Genomic DNA, 18345 nt, shown 5'->3' on the forward strand with positions numbered 1-18345 from the left:
GCTTGCTCAAAAGCTTGCACGCTACCTGGATAAAGACAATGCAAAACAACAGCAATACGTTGTTTATTTTAGGACCAATGGAACAATGCTCAAGAGGTCAACCCTGCCTCTGAACTCAGCCAAAAGAAGAAAGCTACACAACCTGCCTATTCAGTCAGTCAAACAACTAAGAAGTGCCTCTTTGAGGAGGAAGGAGAGGAGGATATATTTGCAATAACTGAAGAGAGGTAAAATGTTTGGATGTATCTAGAACTTTCCCTTTCATTCGATTTATCATTTTACTGAAAAGAGCTTGATGCAAAGAGGGCCAATGATTCCATTAGCCCATTTTTATCACAGTACACCAGAATGGAGACAGCAGTTCCTACTTTGCAAGCCTATCAATTACCATTACCCTAAGGACAGAATAATCTTGGGCAGTAATTCTGGATATTAATTCCTATCACCTCCAGGCTAAAGGGGGAAACAGGTAGCACCAGAGTTATTGTGCTTTGTTTAATCCCTGCTGACAGTGATTTGAGGCATGATCCCCTTTATAGCAGGTAACAAGAGTATTTGTGTCTGTCCATCCCATAGAAAGTGACAGAAAATGCAGAAGATAAAATCCTCATTACACAAGACTACAGAAACAGATACAGGAATAATTTAAGATTGCAGATGATGGCTCTGTCTCTCCAAGTATATCATTCTCTCCACAACTCATACTCTAACCAATATGGAGATTTAATCCATATTATTGTTAAGACTGTTGTCTAAGCAGAGACCGAGTACAGGACTAGACCACTATTTTCAAGAGAATGTCTCTGATTCTGTCAGTGCAAGTCTTTATTAGGAAGCTATGGAGGCTGTTATTTGTGGCCTGAACATACTTCAATGTAAAAATGGCAACCCTTAAGTGAGAAAAAAAAATTAAAAACCTGTCCGGTAAATTCCATGAGACAGGAATGGAAAGAGCCTGGAAACATCTGGATAAGAAATGAGTTGAATGAAATTTACTTAAATTAACAAAGTCACATTTGGGATGTATTTCAGCCTGAATCCTATAAATTTCATGGTAAAGAATCAAGATTATTGGCCATCTGATTAATTTTTTCAAATTAAAATCCTGACTGTCACTATGCTCCCAGAGGCCAAATTATTTCATTTTTTAGAACCTTATAGAAAAATCCCATTTAGTCTGCATTTGTTGCATAAACTGGAGCAAATGTAATCAGGATGTCATGTAAATTATGGAGTGAGTTTATTTTCTGCTGCTCCAGAGACTAGAACACAAATCAATGGGTTCAAATTGTATGCAAAGTGATTTAAGGTAAACGTTAGGAAGAATGTTTGCATAAGAGTTGTTTGGGAACGGAATAAATTGTTTCAGAGGTTGGCGGACTCTCCTTTGAAGGTTTTTCAACAGAAGTTGGGTGGCCATATCTCACAAGTGCTGTAGTTCTAAGACTCTAGACTTCTAACTCATGTTGTAATCTGTGTGCAATTTGCTGTGAGTTTTCCGGGTTGTATGACCATGTTCCAGAAACATTCTCTCCTGACATTTCATCTACATCTATGGCAGGCATCCTCAGAGGTTGTAAGGTATATTGGAAACTAAGCAAGGAGAGGTTTATATATATCTGTGGAATGTCCAGAGTGGGAAAAAGAGCTCTTGTCTATTGGAGACAAGTGTGAATGTTGCAATTGGCCACCTTGATTAGCATTGAATGGCCTTGCAACTTCAAAGCCTGGTTGCTTCCTGCCTGGGGGGAATCCTTTTTTGGGAGGTTTCAGCTGGCCCTGATTGTTTAATGTTTGGAATTCCCCTGTATTCTGAGTGTTTTTCTTTATTCACTATCCTGTTTTTAGAGTTTTTTTTAAACTGGTAGCCAGATTTTGTTCATTTTCATGGTTTCCTCCTTTCTGTTGAAATTGTCCACATGCTTGTGGATTTCAGTGGCTTCTTTGTGTAGTCTGACATGATGGTTGTTAGATTGGTCCAGCATTTCTATGTTCTCAAATAATATGCTATGTCCAGATTGCATGCAGTTTAATTTTGTGTCTTCAACAAAACATTCTAATGTGTGATGCAATTACGCTTTTTCTTTCGATTTTCCCTCATTACTACAGTAAAAAAAAATCTCAAAAAGCTGCTCTTCTGTTTGAAGATGGTGATGGTGATAGAGATGGAGATTCTCTCTTCAAGTTTCAGTCCTCACCTCAGTCCTCAGTAATGGAACATGCAGCTCAGGTACACAGTCTCATAAACTGGAAATTCTCCAAACACTTTTTGATAACTTGTAGAGATTTACATGTTTTTCTAATCACATCCTATTGCCATTCAAGTGATGGAGACTTCCTTTGGATTTGCTTTGCCTAATCAGTAAATGTTTCCTCTATACAATATTTGTACCATTCATATAAATACAGTGGCTCAGAGGAGGAGCACTTCACTTATTCCCCTGTAGAAAGCTCTAGGGTTAAATATAAAAAGTGTATCTTTCTTAAAGAAGGAATAAAGTTACTGTAGTTAAATCTTTTTGAGTATTGAATTGCACTAATCAACAAAAAAGTATACCATAGTAAACATTGCTGGCCTTTAAGATGTTATCAGATTCTTAACAGTATATTCAGATAGGTTGCTCCTCACACTAAGAGTTAGAAGACACAACTATTGTATCTTTTTCTCATTAAGAGAATTCCCATAGCAGTGGGGTGGGGGGAACCAGGAAAAGTGGTGGACAAACCAGAGGGTTCTGAATGGAGGTTTTGTTTTGTTTTGTTTTGTGCAAGGAGTGACTTGAGAAACTACAAGTCACTTCTGGTGTGAGAGAATTGGCCGTCTGCAAGGACGTTGCCCAGGGGGTGCCCAGATATTTGATGCTTTACTATCCTGTGGGAGGCTTTTCTCATGTCCCCCAAAGGGGAGCTAGAGCTGACAGATGGGAGCTCACCCCACTTCCGGGATTCAGACCAACCTTTTGGTCAGCAGTCCTGCCAGCACAAAGTTTTAACCCATTGCACCACTTGGGCCTCCATCCTCTGAATGGAGATCAGTAACTATCTGAAACCTGATGGGACGAGTCTCATGATTAGAATCTACATAAGAGTCTCGCTTACCCAATCGTTGCTTATCCAACGTTCTGTATTATCCAACTCAGTCTGCCTCTTGCCCAAATCCACAGCTGTTTCTTTAGGCAGCAATGCGCAGCAGGCCAACACGCCCAACAACAACAAAAGTGCAGCTACACTCCCAAACAAGTGGCAGACCTGCTGTAAAACATGATGTTTTGGTGCTTAATTTGTAAAATCATAATGTAATTTGACATTTAATAGGCTTTTCCTTAATCACTCCTTGTTATCCAACATTTTTGCTTATCCCAACATTCTGCCAGCTCGTTTATGTTGGATAAGTGAGACTCCACTGTAGTAGTAGAGGGATATAAACTGTTTTTGAGGAATAAACCAAACAGGAGAAGTGGAGGAGCAGCATTGTATATCAAGCATATTTGCTCCTGTGTGGAGGTCCATGATCTAAATCCTGGAAAGTATCTGGATAAAAATTAAAGTGGAGAGAAATAACAGAGATGTCATTGTTGGGATCTACTGCAGACCTCCAAGCCAGGCCGAGGACTTAGATGATTCTTTCCTGGGAACAGGTGACAAAGGAGGGATATAATAGTAATGGGAAGTTTTAACTATCCTGATATCTGTTGGAAGACAAACCCTGCCAAGAATATCAGATCAAGCAAATTCCTCACTTTCTTTGCAGACAGTTTCATGGACTGTATAAACATCTGTAGAAACGTTGAATTCCTGTCCACTTTAGATTGCTTGCTTCAGTTTCATTAACTGTCATTATTGCTCTTTGTCCATATTCCTCATTAGGCAAAGTGTGTGGGTGACCTCTGCCTGCATTTAAAATCCTTCAATGCAACACCTCAGACAAAATGTAGGCTTTTGACATACATGATTTTTTTTTTACTTCTTTGCTTACTGAGAAAGCCTGTGAAGCTTTGAATGTCTGCATAATGTCTTTTATCCTTTAGTGTTCTCCAAAAATGGTATAGCTACTGCCATATTTTGGATTTTACCGTATTTTTACTGTACCATCAATATGGCTACTCCTGAATGTACATGCCTATTGTCACATTCCACATTTCAGTTGGAGCCTTACCACCAAGAGTTCTGATTTGGATTTTAATCTGATCAGGGGGTGAGGGATCAATAGATTTGTTTTTAAAAGTCAAACTTTTTTTAAAAAAATACTCGTTTTTTGTTTTCATTTAAAAAGCTAAATATTGCATCTTTTACCTTTTAAGTCCAAAATTCATAACTATTCTCAAGCTTGTGCTAAGACACAAACTATTAGGAGTTCCTGATTTTATCTAGGATTCCAGAGTAATATGTGAACTTAGAAAACTTTCTCTCTTCAAGTCAGATAGGCTCTTTTAGATGCTCTTCCAAGTCTTCTATGTAGCTCATGGCTTGACTCCTATGTTTAAAACATTTTACATTGTGGGATGATCCTTCTGTCCCCGACACCTGTTTAGCCAATCTCTTCTCTCATGTGTGTGCACACACAAAAACTGTGACTTCTCCAGATGTTAAAATCTTCTCTTTTCATTATTGATATTAGGAGGATTTCTAATTTTAAAGTGGAAGACTTCTTATCCTTTATTTCTTGGTCCACAGGAAGATTTTCTGGAAGTACCTCAGAAGAAACTGGCAGAAGAGAAGGCAGAAACTTTGGATGAGCCTGATACATTTCATGATCTTGAACAAAGAGATGTAATAGAAAAGGAACGGAAGGAACAAGTGAGGCAAATTTACTTATTTTACTTTTCATAAAGTTTATTAAAATGCTATTATAATGTTAGGGAGTAAGTTTTGGGGAGTTGGGCCAAGTAGGCTTTGGTTCACATTCTAATTAAACTTGTTTGATGTGTGCAAGGTAAGTGAGTCTCTTATATGAGATGCCACATGCCATTTTCAAGCATTAGTGTGCTGAGGATTATTTTATACCAGTCCAATAATGTTTAAAATATAAAGAACCCATAAATATACTGTTGATAGCATCGGGATAAGAAATTGAAAGATTGAAAATAATAACATTACAAAAAGTCTCCGTCTGTTCTACCATTTGTGCAATGAGATTAATCACATCTAACAAAACCTTTTCAGGTCCTTGGGAAGAAATGAAGTAGTGATGTGCATTTTAAGCAAGATAATTCGAAATGGCCACTGCAGTGTCTGCAGAGAATCTTAGGCACTTAATCCATTGCTTAAAATGAACTTCACCCCTTTGTGTTATCTTAGTCACCCAAAATGGCTCCCCTACTTTGCTACTGAACCCTTTTCAGGCCAAAAAGGAAGATAAGGAAGAAGGGATAGTGGCCTTTCTTTTTTCAGCTTGAGCAAAGGGTGGCAGAGAATGAGTTTCTTGTTGTTGCCTTTGTACTGGGTCCCTACTCCAGCACTGACCTGCATATAACTCGACTCAGATTTTAAAGGGTGATTTTTTGGCATACATGCTTTGGCTTCTACATGAGCATGTATAATATTCCTCTCTTCTGCTTTAGTCAGAACTTACCTAGAATCTGTGTCCAGTTCTGGGCTTCACAATTCAAGAAGGATATTGACAATCTGAATGGTGTCCAGGATAGAGTAACCAAAATGGTACAGGATCTGGAAACTATTACCTATCAGTAACAGGAGCCTGGAGAAGAGAAAGTTAAAGGTTTCACATGATAGCCACGTTTAAATATTGGAAAGGATATGTGATTGAAAATAGAGTAATCTTATTTTCTGCTAATCCAGAGACTTACAATTCATAGAATTAATGTGTTCTGACACTATTTTTTCTGCCATGGCTCAGTTTTATGAATCTGGGATTTGTAGCTTGGTGAGGCACCAGCACTCTTTGGCATACAGAGCTAAACACCTTATTAAACGTCAGCTCCCCTGATTCTAGAGACTAGGACAAAGAAGGATGGATTAAGACTTACAAGAAAAGAGATTCCACTTAAACATTAGGAAGAACTTCATGACAGTAAGAGCTGTTGAATGGAGGAATAAGCTGCCTCTTAAGTGTCATGAAGTCTCCTTCTTTGGAGGTTTTTAAACAGAGGCTGGATGTTCATCTGTTGGGATTCCTTTTGTATTCCCGCATGACGGGAGCTTGGACTGGCCTTTGTGATTTCTAACTCTCTGATTCTATAAGTGTCATGAAAATGTTCATCCTCCAAAAAAGCTAGACAGCAGAGCGGGCCTAAGAGTGTTGAAGTAGCATAGAAGATGCTGAAATTTGTGTGGAGCAGTTTGTTTTTATAGTATTGCTGAACAGGGATTGTTGGAAATTCTGAACAGTTTTTAACAGATAATCAAGATAGTGGTAACACTGGCAGATGCTCATAGATTATAATATTTAATGATAGGGCATGTAGAGGTTGGTCCTTGAAATGCCATATGAAGTGTCAAAGGACAAATCAAAAGGATTTGTCTGGGTGTATGTATGCTTGAGAAATGTGTCATTTTTTGCACCCGTAATCTATTTTTGATGCCCTAGTTGTGTTTTTTCACAAAATAGGTAGGGTTTAAGATTGATGATCGCTTTTGTGATAGCTGAAAGAGAGCCACCTATCATCATTTCCCCCCAATCATTAGGTTATGTGGTTCAAAAATCAGGTGAACTAGTCTTAAATAAATCTTAAATAAAGCACAAATATTTTGTTTTAGATGAGCTGATAACTCATATTTGTTTGTTAACCCTCAGCCCCTTTTGGAGAAAGATACGAGGAGAAAAAATAAAAGTGTATTTAGTTTGCTTGAAGAAGATGAAAGAAGTGAAGATATAAATTCTAATAAGAACACTCAGAAAGAAATAGGAAAGGTGAGTAATAGAAAGTATCCCCAGAGAAACTAACCTCCTTTGTGCTTTCTGTGAATACACACTAATGGGTTATTTAATATTGCAGGAATTCAAGACCTAAGTCTTAAATCATGGGTGGGCAGCTTCTGAAGGTACATAGCCTGTCTTTGCTTTCAGTTTTGAGAAGAGATTTCCATAGGCCTAAAACAGGTTGGGAAATGAAAAAGAAGCCAAGATTCCACCCCCTAAAGTGTGCAATTTTACCAGGAAAACATGATATAATATTTGAGGGATATGCTAGGTGTTCTAGCTGAATACATGCAAAAGGGAAGTTTAACAGAGTTATACCTGTTAAACCTAAAAACGTAAGAATTCTTGTCATGACATGTTGTGTGTTTGTTTTCCAGTCTCCAGAGAATATACTTTGTTCCAAGAGCACTGGTGTTTTCCAGGATGAAGAACTTCTTTTCAGTCATAAACTACAAAAAGACAATGATCCTGACGTTGATCTTTTTGCCAGCAACAAAAGGGTTGGTCATTCCAAAGTAACTTTACCATTTTTGCTTTAAAATTGGTCTTTTGTTGAGCTTTAATTTTTAAGGTAATTAAAAATGTTTGCTAAATCGGGTCAGTATGGGAGGTACCAAACAGAATTTATTGGCAAAAATAATTATTGCAATTTTATTGGTAATGGTTGTGGGGCTTGCTTTTTCTTCGTGGTCTCTGGGAATCACACAAATAGGTATTCTGCACCTGCACAAAGCACCCACAAAACATTTTTTTAAAAAACTGTCCATCAAATAACTGCCTTTGTTCTCCATTTCAAAACTCCAGGTTTCAAAGCCCAGGGTAAAGCTGCCATCTGCAGGAGATATATTTGCGACTGACAGTAATGATGGTGATGATGGTCTTTTCAACTCTTCTGAAGCAAAGCCTTTGGTATTTAACATTTCATTTTAATAAACTTGAGGCAGTGGAGTAGCAATTTAAATAACAGAATACATATCTCTTGCTTTATACAACAACACTAGATATTATCACATAGAGATTATTTAAGAAACCTCAACCCAAAACCACATAACCTTCATTCAATAATTGGAATGAATTATGTAGACTGGGTAGATATACTATTTATACTTTATAGAATAAATAGTGCCACTATTGTGCAAATAGTTCAGCTGTTAAGTTTTGCAGGATTTTGAAATGTTGGTGTCCTTTTTGAAGGAAAAGTTTTAGATCTTAAGATGCAATAATGTCATAACAATTAATAATATTATAATGTAATACTAAATAATAATAATAATAATAATACACTATTATAATGGTATATTTATATTACATGTAATATTACTAATAATATTACAATATAGTGTTATAGTACAATATAGTAATATATAATGCTTATATTGTGCTATATGAATAATATAATATATTGTATGTACATATGACTGTAAGCTGCTTTTAAGTGGTACCTATTTATCTACTCACATTTTGCTTTTGAACTGCTAGGTAGGCAGAAGCTGGACTAAAGGCCAGGAACTCACCCTGATTCAGGCTTCAAACTGTCAACCTTTCAATTGATAAGATTTAACCTGCTGTTTTAGAAGAAAAAAGTTTTTTGTTAGAGAAATTAACATCTTGAATGCCATACTCGTATTGAGAATTAAATCTAAAATATATTACCCAAGTGCAGAAAATTTTGGATTCATCACATCAAGAAATCTAAGCTTAAAGAATTTTCCATAAATAGCTTCAGAATTTGAGAAATCTCCCTGATAATCTACAAGGTTGTACTGATTTCTTAAAATGGGTCCAATAGATTAGCAGAGTGTAGAAGATATTCACTTAGACCTTTTACTTTTATTTTATTTTTTTGCAAGGTAGCAGAAAAGAAAATATTAATAAAGATTGTATCTTCTTTAGAGGAACATAGTAAGGTTTCAGATAATTATCAAAATATCGAACAAGATGAAGCAGGCTTACAGACTACTGATGTTTGTAGATTCTAGCTTTGGAGGACAGGTTATAATATATGGAGCTACACATCCTAACAGAAGAAAAGCATCTCCATTTGTATTAACTATGCATATACATTTTATAATGCAAGCATCAAGAGACCACTGCTTCCATTTACTGTTTATCAAGCTCTTCATAACATTATTTATAACACTGTTTCATGTATCTACATTGATACCTTATCCAGTGAATACTAACTTTTGACTTTCCTTTCCAGCATTGTGACCTAGTCAGGGCCAGTTCAGTGATAGGACTGTCTTTTCTGGGCTGTCATTATTCTTCTGAAATTGTCCTATAAATATGATGTATGTTGATCTGGTTCAGTTGCATTTACTCTAATGAAACTGTATTAAAAATCTATTCCTGCTGAAAGTTAATGTTAAAAATCCTCTTTGATTAGAAAATTAAAACTTACCAGATTTCAAAATATTCTTGCTGACTTAGTTTGGTGTTGTTGTTTTTCATGGACTTTATATTTGTGCTTGCTTGATCTACTGCTGCCGTTGACAGTAATCTCTCATTCCCTTTCCAAGGCAAATTTGGACATCAACCCAACAGTTTTCTTGCCCTCTGGGACTTCGGGCATGAAGCGATTTGCATCCTATCCCAAGACTCCATGTTATGAACCTCATGGCATACAGCATGCCAAAATAGCCTCTGTTGTAAAAGGCAATAATGAAACAGGAGTCAGCTTTGACAGCCCTATGCAAGCAGATACCTTGCAAAATACCAATAAGGTAATTTTTATTATGTAAAATGTTAATACAAATCACCATTACTTAACACATGTCAAATGATGCATAAAGATTGAAGTCATTTTAGTACAATTTAAAATTTTGATCTGGCCTACAAGGGGTCAAAGGTATATGTAAATTCAGAAGAGATAATTTTCTTGCAAAACTAAAGAAGAAACTTAAGAAAACATGGAGAGGTATAAGCTATGAGACCCACACAGTTGTTTCTTTTCCAGTGTTCTAGCAATAAAGGCAAGAAATAATGTGTCTAGATGCCAGCACAGGAACACATAATGAGTTGAATAGCAAGAATTACTAGGTATCTAAACAAGTTACCTAGAAAGATTAATCCACCCATTCTAATTCCATTAGAATGACCATTCAATTACATTATGCAACAAAATTTTTAAAAATAGTTCCTGGTTTGAACGTGTTATTCCCCATTTAATTGTGCGGTATTTACTTTGAAAGTAGTTGTTATACTGTCACAAACTGTTGAATTGGTTAAGACTCTGTGAGACATTTATTGAAAAACTATAGCAAAATGTTCTGCAGGATGTCCCACAAAAACCAAGTTTTTGCAGTTTAATACACTTTTTCCATGTTTCTTATTATAGAATCAATTAGGAAATGACATTTATAACCCAGGAACAAAAATCATGTTACATAATGTTATCTGGGAATGCACAATCTTCCCTCATCCTGTTGCAGCAGTTGTAGCACTAAAGTCAAAGGGGTGGGGGAACTTATCAAACAAAACACATGTTCTAGCTATTTCTGAGGCTCTCCACATAGGTGAAAAGTGACCTACATGTGTCACGGATGACCAACTGAAAAAAACCTCAGTTATCCATAAGCCCTCTGTTCTTTTTGAGACCAAAACATTATATATTGATATGTTTTGACTGTGTTGTGCTCCTGCTTGAGCCATGAGGAGATGCGGGTTACAAATAAAAATTATTATTATTACTACTACTACTACTATTATTATTATTATTATTATTATTATTATTATTATTATTCCTACTACTACTATCAAGAAGAAGATGATGATGACCTTATTTTATAATGTTTTCATTTATCAGAACTATGAAGACAGACACTAATTTTAACATACTGTATTTACTTCATTTCAAAAAATATAATATTGTCATCGTTATGGCTAAATCAAATGCAATGGTGCTTGTTTTTCATCTTGCAACTTAATGTACAATCACAGGGCAGAGTCAAGATGAGTGGGAAACGAAGACCACCTTCCAGAATGGCTAGGAGAATAGCTGCTCAAGAGTCCATCGATAATGAAACGACTGGTGCTGAGTATCCATCTCCACCTCTCTTAAAGGAGAACTCTGTGCCATCAGCTTTAAAGTATCCCTCAGCCAGATTGCTTCCACCAGCCAGAAGCAGCAACCATCTTCATGAGACATATAATACCATAAAATCAACAGGCCACTCTGATGTCTCTGATTTCTTTGATTCAAGTGATGTTTTGGAGCACAATGTAAGTTCTAAAGCAGCCTCCAGACCAAAAGCCACAGTGGAAACAGAAAGCCACATGAGTCATGCTTCAAAAGATGGTGGACAGCTCTCTGTTCCAGTGTCCCTGGATGATGAAGACCTGTTCCAGTCTAAAAAGCCTGTAAAGGAGCTCAGTCCTTCCTCTTTCTTAGAAAATGAAGAAGATCTCTTCACCACTAATAAAAAAACAGTGAAGAGAAAAGATCTAAAACCCACGTCTCAGTCTGGACAGGATCCTCAAGTCCAAGATATTTTTGAGGTAATTTGGAAAGCATTTTTGTCCAGACCTTTCTGCTTATTGTTCTGTATTTTGCTTTTTCTTACAAACTTTTGGGCACATGTGCAGTGGTGGGAAATGATTCAGCTGTGAGCTTTTTAGGCAGAGAGACTATAAAGTATAAAATGAGAAGGTTCTATTAAAATACTTATTTCTTTCTGCTAGTTGAAGCATTTAGTTTTTCTTGCTAATAAGTGTCCAATGTAGATAGCGGGAACTTTCCTAAAATGGATTCATCTTGATACTTTTTATAAATCTGGGTCTGATTCAACAAGTTCATACACATGTCTTCTGTTATCCTTTTTATAAAAAAAATATTTTTTTGTATCTTCATCAAGACACCTGTTTAATTTTAGTGGCCTTCAGCATCAGATGTTTGTTGAGTCATGTTATATGCATTAGATTATTCACCGCATGGTTAGACTACTGTGACCCTCCAGGGCTGTATTTCCTGTTAACCAGCATAGTTAATGTCAACAGATTATGGGAGCTGCATTCAACCAACATCTGGAAGACTAAAATTACCTACTCCTGCTTTATAAAATAATGTAGTGAGCATTAATTACCCACAAAAATTGAAGTACCAGTCTACAGAATCGTTTCTCGTTGAATGGTAGAGTAGACATCACATTTCTTTTCCTCTGAGGTCATAAGGATAGTGCTCCTTGGCGAGATTGTATTCTATGTAAAGGCATTTATTTATACTGCCTGTTATTTTTTTTCCTGTGGTTTTTTATGGTGTGTAGAGTATTTTAAAGTCTTTTTGCACTCTCCAAAATTAAAAATGCATACTTTAAATGCTACTGAAGTAGCAAGGAAATGAATTTCATTTGGTTGGTGTCTACACTGCTGTGTGGACATCTATAAACAAATCGTCCATATCTATTTACACATGCCATTGTTTCCTACTCTGCAGTGAACTTTTACAGAGAAATGTGTGGAGATATTGTGACTCAAAACTACATAATTATGTAGCATAAATGTGTTTTCCATCTGTGTCTTCATATGCAAATTTAAAACTTTAGACATGGAATGCTATTAATTTTAAAATTCAAAATGTTATTCTCAATTATAAGAAATTGAGAGTAGCCAGAATATGGATTACCAAGAACCAGCTAAACTGTCCTAAACTGAATGTCTCTTGTTTAAGGGTGATATATTTGCATCAGAAGCTGTCAAACTACCAGTCAAAACAAAAACATTGCTGGAAGCAAATCTCTTTGATGATGATGTTGACATCTTTGCTGATCTTGCTGTAAAACCAAAAGAAAAGAGTGCCAAAAAGAAGGTGGAAGCTAAATCGATATTTGATGAGGACACAGGTAAGTAGCTAGACTTCCAGTATAGCTGCAAATGCTGCAAGTGGTTGTTTTACATGAGAAAATATGCCATGGTAGGACAAACATATTCATGTTGAGGAGTATCAAAATAGTTTGAAATTTCGTGAGAAAATGAGGAGGCAGGATGTGGATTTTATAAAGATCACAAGTGGTTCTGGAATAGTATTTCTTCATTTTGGCCTCGGTGCATCATACATTGAGTTTTGCGCAAGCAGAGATCCTGTTCAGGACATTCTAGAGCAGTGGTTCTCAACCTGTGGGTCCCCAGATGTTTTGGCCTTCAACTCCCAGAAATCCTAACAGCTGGTAAACTGGTAGGAATTTCTGGGAATTGTAGGCCAAATCACCTGGGGACCCATAGGTTAAGAATTACTGTTCTAGAGCTCTCCAGCTTGGCGGACCCCTTCTTCTCTATCGCACATGCCTCAACCGCCAAGCAGCCTTTTCCTTGGTTTTACTTCATCAACCAACAGAGAAACTTGCTTTTTGTTGTTCTCTAGCAATTCCACATTCATACTTCCATTAGATGCTCTATACATTTCATTTCTTTTTTCTCAGTTCTCTATTCATATCTTATTATCCCTATTGTAAAAAAAACTTTGTTTTATTTTGTTTTCCTTCGCCCTTCAACCACCATCTTATGCCCCTTCTCCCTTTTCAAACTCAGAGTAAATGCAACTCATTGTAATACCAGAAGTCAATGTCCCCCCACTTCTGGTTCAGACCAAGGAACCTCCTCTCAAGAATGGCATTTCGGTTACTAGTTACTTCCTATGTGATGATCACAGATGCCTCCATTAGCCCTGGAATGAACCCAGTCTCCAGATAAATGCCCTAGAACTTCTGCCTTTTAACAAATTAAGTTATTTTAGTTTTATTGATTATTCAATTAAATAACCAATTGAAATTTACATTTTAAAATAATTATTTCTTCATCACAATTTTGGCAGTGCCAGTACACCTGGCAGGTTTGGTTGAAAGGTCTTTTATGAAGTATTAGGAGCAGGGTTAAACAGAGGTCATGCCCAGGTATGACAGGCAGGTCCACCCCAATCCCAGGTGGCAAGGGTTAGGCTTCACTTACCAAATATACTCAAGTAGAAGACAGGTATTTCAGCCCCTTTTAAGGGCTGAAGAAGCTCCACTTGGCTTATATTCGTGTTGGCTTATACTCGAGTATATACGTAATTTATTATTTTACTCTAATTATTATTGTTCTGTTACATTTGTTATTTTACTGTGATATTATTGTTGGTATTACATTCATTATTTTTATTTATTATTATTACATTTATTATTACTTTTTTCTATTTATTATTATTATTGAATAATAAAGTTGTGGCCATTTCCCATCCCAATAAATGCAGTTGTGTTATTGCTTAAGTGGATCTCACTGCTGACTCTGTAAATCAATTTCACACCATTGTCAAATACATGATCTTCATTTTTTCTCTGCTCAGATGATATCTTCTCACCTAGTCAATTCAAGACGACCCAGAAGACACAGTCACTTCAGAAAACTTCAGGAACTAAAAGTGAATTTAAAGCATCAAATACTTTTGATGATCCACTGAATGCATTTGAAGGCCAATGAAGATATGCATTGTATCAGTCTTATCCTCCCCAGTAACTATTCCCTTGCTTTGCAGTAAAACGACCAATATGATAAACTGTGAATATTCCATAATTATTTCCTTACTCACATAGCAAAATATTTTCCTGCATGGCATTTAACCAAGCAAAATATTGTAAAAAGAGTTGTAGCACCTTTTAGTACTCATGTTCTTATTGTGTCATTTATTGTATACAATATATATTTTATTAACAAGAACTAAAAATAAGAAGAAACCAGTGATATTGGCAAACGTATTTGTGAAATCAGTGTCATAATGCCCTCTTTCTTTACTTCCTGCTCTGTGATTTTGTAGTTCTAAAGAAAAAAGAAAACCAAAGAGCAATCCTTTTGCAGCTGAATTTGTCATTGGATAATTAGTGTTTGTTTCTGATTGCCTATCTTCCTTCTGATTACTAATAAACAGGATCAGAATAACAATTATTTACTGGATTGCTGTGAATCTTTTGGGCTGTATGGCTATGTTCCAGAAGCTTTCTCTCCTGCTGTTTCACCCACATCTATGGCAGGCATCCTCAGAGGTTGTGAGGTAACTATATTTAGTTTGTGCGACTGGTCAAAGTCCAAGTGTGCTCAGGTACCACTGTGTTCTGTCCCCTCAACCAGAAAGCTGGCCTCTTAGGCATGCTGAGTTGATAGTGGCTGCTGCTCCTCTCTCAAGGCAAAATAAAAAGGCTTCATGAGGATCCAAATGATCCACTAAACCTGTGAACTCACATGGTGATCTACACCTGTGCCACTATGCATCATTGCCTTCCTGTTCCAGAAAACTATAAACAAATCTCCATTTCTCTTCCCTACTTCCCTTGCTTTTCTTCACACACCTTTTCCCCATTTCATTCCATTCTCTGCCTTCCTTCCCTTTTTTTCTACTCACTTCCTTCTCTTTTTATTTTCCCCATGCTTTTTCGCATACACTTTCCACTTCTTTTTTTCCATTCTGTCTTCCTGTCTTCTTTCTTTTTCTTTCTTCCCTTTTTTGTCCCCATTTGTCTTTCTTTCCTTCCTTCCTCTCATACCTTTCCACCATACATCTTGCCTGCTTTTCTTCCTTTCCTTCCCTTTCTTTCTTTCCTCCTTTTTATCTCAGCTGCCCAACTGCTTTCTCCCTTTTCCATCTCTCTTCCATGTTTGCCCAGCCCTTTGAAAAGGCCTCCTTCACAGTCTCTCCATGGCAATGCTCTGACTCTGAGGGGCTCATACTGTCTCATAAGTACTTTTTTAAACACTTAAAAAGTTGCATTAGGCACTTTCAGAGAAAGAAGTAGACACAAACTCCTGTACTGGGTTTTACAATAACTATTGGTTACATAGATAAAAGGGGATATTGCATCAACATTTACACATATACTCTAACATTCATTCATCAAGCATTCTTTCCATCCTTCTTGTTGAAGCTGATCAGATTCATAATGGTATTCAGAAATGGTCCTTTTATATAATATTTTTTGTTGGTGTGATTCTGAAAATTGTAAATTACTGACAGACAGCTAAAATATGTTGATTCCATCAGTTCCTGGACAGATGTTGACTTTGTTTAATTGGTTTTCCTTATCAATGAGCCTTGTTTGCTTCCTGTAATGTAAGGAACCTTCTAATCATTTCCTTAAGTGATGTTGGTAAATGCAAGGACTTCCCTATTTAAAAAGAGCCATTATCATTGGAAATATAAACCTGTTGTTTTTCCACCAAGAGTTAATCAAGTCAGCAATGTCAACAATTAAAAATTTGTCTCTGGTCATCAACGTCAGCAGTTCAGCAACTTTTAATTACAGTCCATGAATTCTTCACCTCCTGTAATGTAGTTTTCTGGGCTTCAATATTTTAGAATGGTATCTTCAGCCCAATTAGGCCCCATTCATGCACCTTTCATTCAATTGCAAACCATACATCATATAAAATCCACATTTATCAAATCTGTATATTATATTAATATGACACTACAGTGGTTCCCTGGTGATACTCTAGCACATTTTCATGTATTACTGCCCCCTCTGAGATAGCCTATCTATATACTTAGTTTTTGGGGCCTTGCTCCCCCCAAAGGGGCCCATTTTCCATTTGAAACCCCAGGAGTAAATTGGGTAAGGAAGGATATGTGTTCTAAGTTTGGTCCAGATCTATTAAGCCATGTGGAAGCCTTTGTGGTACAAGCCAACCATCATACATACAGTAGAGTCTCGCTTATCCAACATTCTGGATTGTCCAATGCAGTCTGCCTTTTAGCATTCAATGTTTTGTAGTCAATGTTGTCAATACATTGTGATGTTTTGGTGCTAAATTCATAAATACAGTAATTGCTACATAATGTTACAGCGTATTTAACTTTTTTTCTGTCGACTTGTTGTAAAACATGATGTTTTGGTGCTTAATTTGTAAAATCATAATGTAATTTGATGTTTAATAAGTTTTTCCTTAATGCATCCATATTATCCAACATTTTGGCTTATCCAACTTTCTACCAGCCTGTTTATGTTGGATAAGCGAGACTCTACTGTACATACTTTTGACTCATTCACAGGGTTCACAAGGGTCTGGATGTGGGAGACATCCAGGAAAATAGATAGATATTTTAACTGTTATTATATACATACATAAATATAGATTAAAACGTCTCTCATGTCCCCGCATGGAGCTGGAGCTGATAGAGGGAGCTCATCCATGCTCTCCCCGGGTGGGTACCTTGCATTATGACATGGCATATGGTGTATATGGGGCCTGGGCCTCAGAACAAATCTTAACCCAAAGTGTGCTCCTCTGAAATGCAGCCTACAGAACTTGGCATTCCTTAGTAGTCTCCCATCCACTCACTAACCAGGGCAGACCCTCCTTAGGTTTCAAAAGTAGATGGGATCCCCTTGAGGCACTGGTTGGACTTTGCCAGTCAGCCTGGTTAGAGCTTTGAACTATGATTCTGGCTTCGAGTCTCTCACTGGAGCCCTTTCCACACAGCTGCATAAAATCCACATTGAACTGGATTATATGTCAGTGTGGACTCAGATAATCCAAGGCAAATATTGTGGATTATCTGCCTTGATATTCTGGGTTATATGGCTGTGTGGGGGCCCTGGGAGACCTTGGGCAAGTATGGACCCTTCCACATAGCCATATAACCCAGAATATCAAGGCAGATAATTCACAATAATATCTGCTTTGAACTGGATTAGCAGAGTGCACACTAACAGATAATCCAGTTCAATGTGGATTTTATACAGCTATGTGGAAGGGGTCTCTCTCTCTCTCTCAGGCCTCTTCCACACTGCCATATAAAATCCAAATTATCTGCTCTGAACTGGATTATCCGACAGTATAGATTTAGGGCCCTTCCAGACAGGCCCTATATCCCAGTAGCTGATCCTAGGTTTTCTGCTTTAAACTGGATTATATGAATCTGCACTGCCAGATAATATGGAATAAACAGAAAACCTGGGATCAGATCCTGGAGTATAGGGCCTGTCTGGATTGACCGACAGATAATCCAAAGCAGATAATGTGGATTAGGTAACGGTAAAGGTTTCCCCTGACATTAAGTCCAGTCATGTCTGACTCTGGGAGTTGGTGCTCATCTCCATTTCTAAGCCGAAGAGCCGGCGTTGTCCGTAGACACCTCCAAGGTCATGTGGCCGGCATGACTGCATGGAGCGCCGTTATCTTCCCGCCGGAGCGGTACCTATTGATCTACTCACATTGGCATGTTTTCGAACTGCTAGGTTGGCAGGAGCTGGAGCTAACAGCGGCCACTCACGCTGCTCCTGGGGATTGAACCTGGGACCTTTCGGTCTCCAGCTCAGTGCTTTAACGCACTTCGCCACCGGGGCTCCTGATAATCTACATTAGAAGGGGCCCCAGCTTGAGTGGAAGGTAGAGCCCCTCTGAACAAGCCTTGCCAAGAAAGCCCTTGATGGGCTTGTCTCCAAGGTACAAAGCAAGTAACTGGTAGAGGAGTGGAAAAGTCAACAAGTTGTCAAAGGCATTCA

The 18345-nt window shown here is 37.4% G+C and overlaps 1 protein-coding gene across 1 annotated transcript in view; it reads left to right on the forward strand.

Annotated features, from left to right (window-relative positions):
• washc2c (WASH complex subunit 2C) overlaps positions 1-14791 on the forward strand; it is a 39673-nt gene extending 24882 nt beyond the window's left edge. The window contains exons 19-28 of the mRNA XM_008117731.3: positions 73-227; positions 2110-2230; positions 4675-4797; positions 6755-6871; positions 7258-7380; positions 7685-7789; positions 9400-9603; positions 10820-11377; positions 12546-12717; positions 14196-14791. Of these exons, the coding sequence (XP_008115938.2) occupies positions 73-227; positions 2110-2230; positions 4675-4797; positions 6755-6871; positions 7258-7380; positions 7685-7789; positions 9400-9603; positions 10820-11377; positions 12546-12717; positions 14196-14329 (1812 nt within the window). The 3' untranslated portion in view covers positions 14330-14791. The remainder of the gene's footprint in view (positions 1-72; positions 228-2109; positions 2231-4674; positions 4798-6754; positions 6872-7257; positions 7381-7684; positions 7790-9399; positions 9604-10819; positions 11378-12545; positions 12718-14195) is intronic.
• Positions 14792-18345: the final 3554 nt, after the last annotated feature.

Source organism: Anolis carolinensis, chromosome 3 (genome assembly GCF_035594765.1).
Source record: "Anolis carolinensis isolate JA03-04 chromosome 3, rAnoCar3.1.pri, whole genome shotgun sequence".
NCBI classification, from domain to species: Eukaryota; Metazoa; Chordata; class Lepidosauria; order Squamata; family Dactyloidae; genus Anolis; species Anolis carolinensis.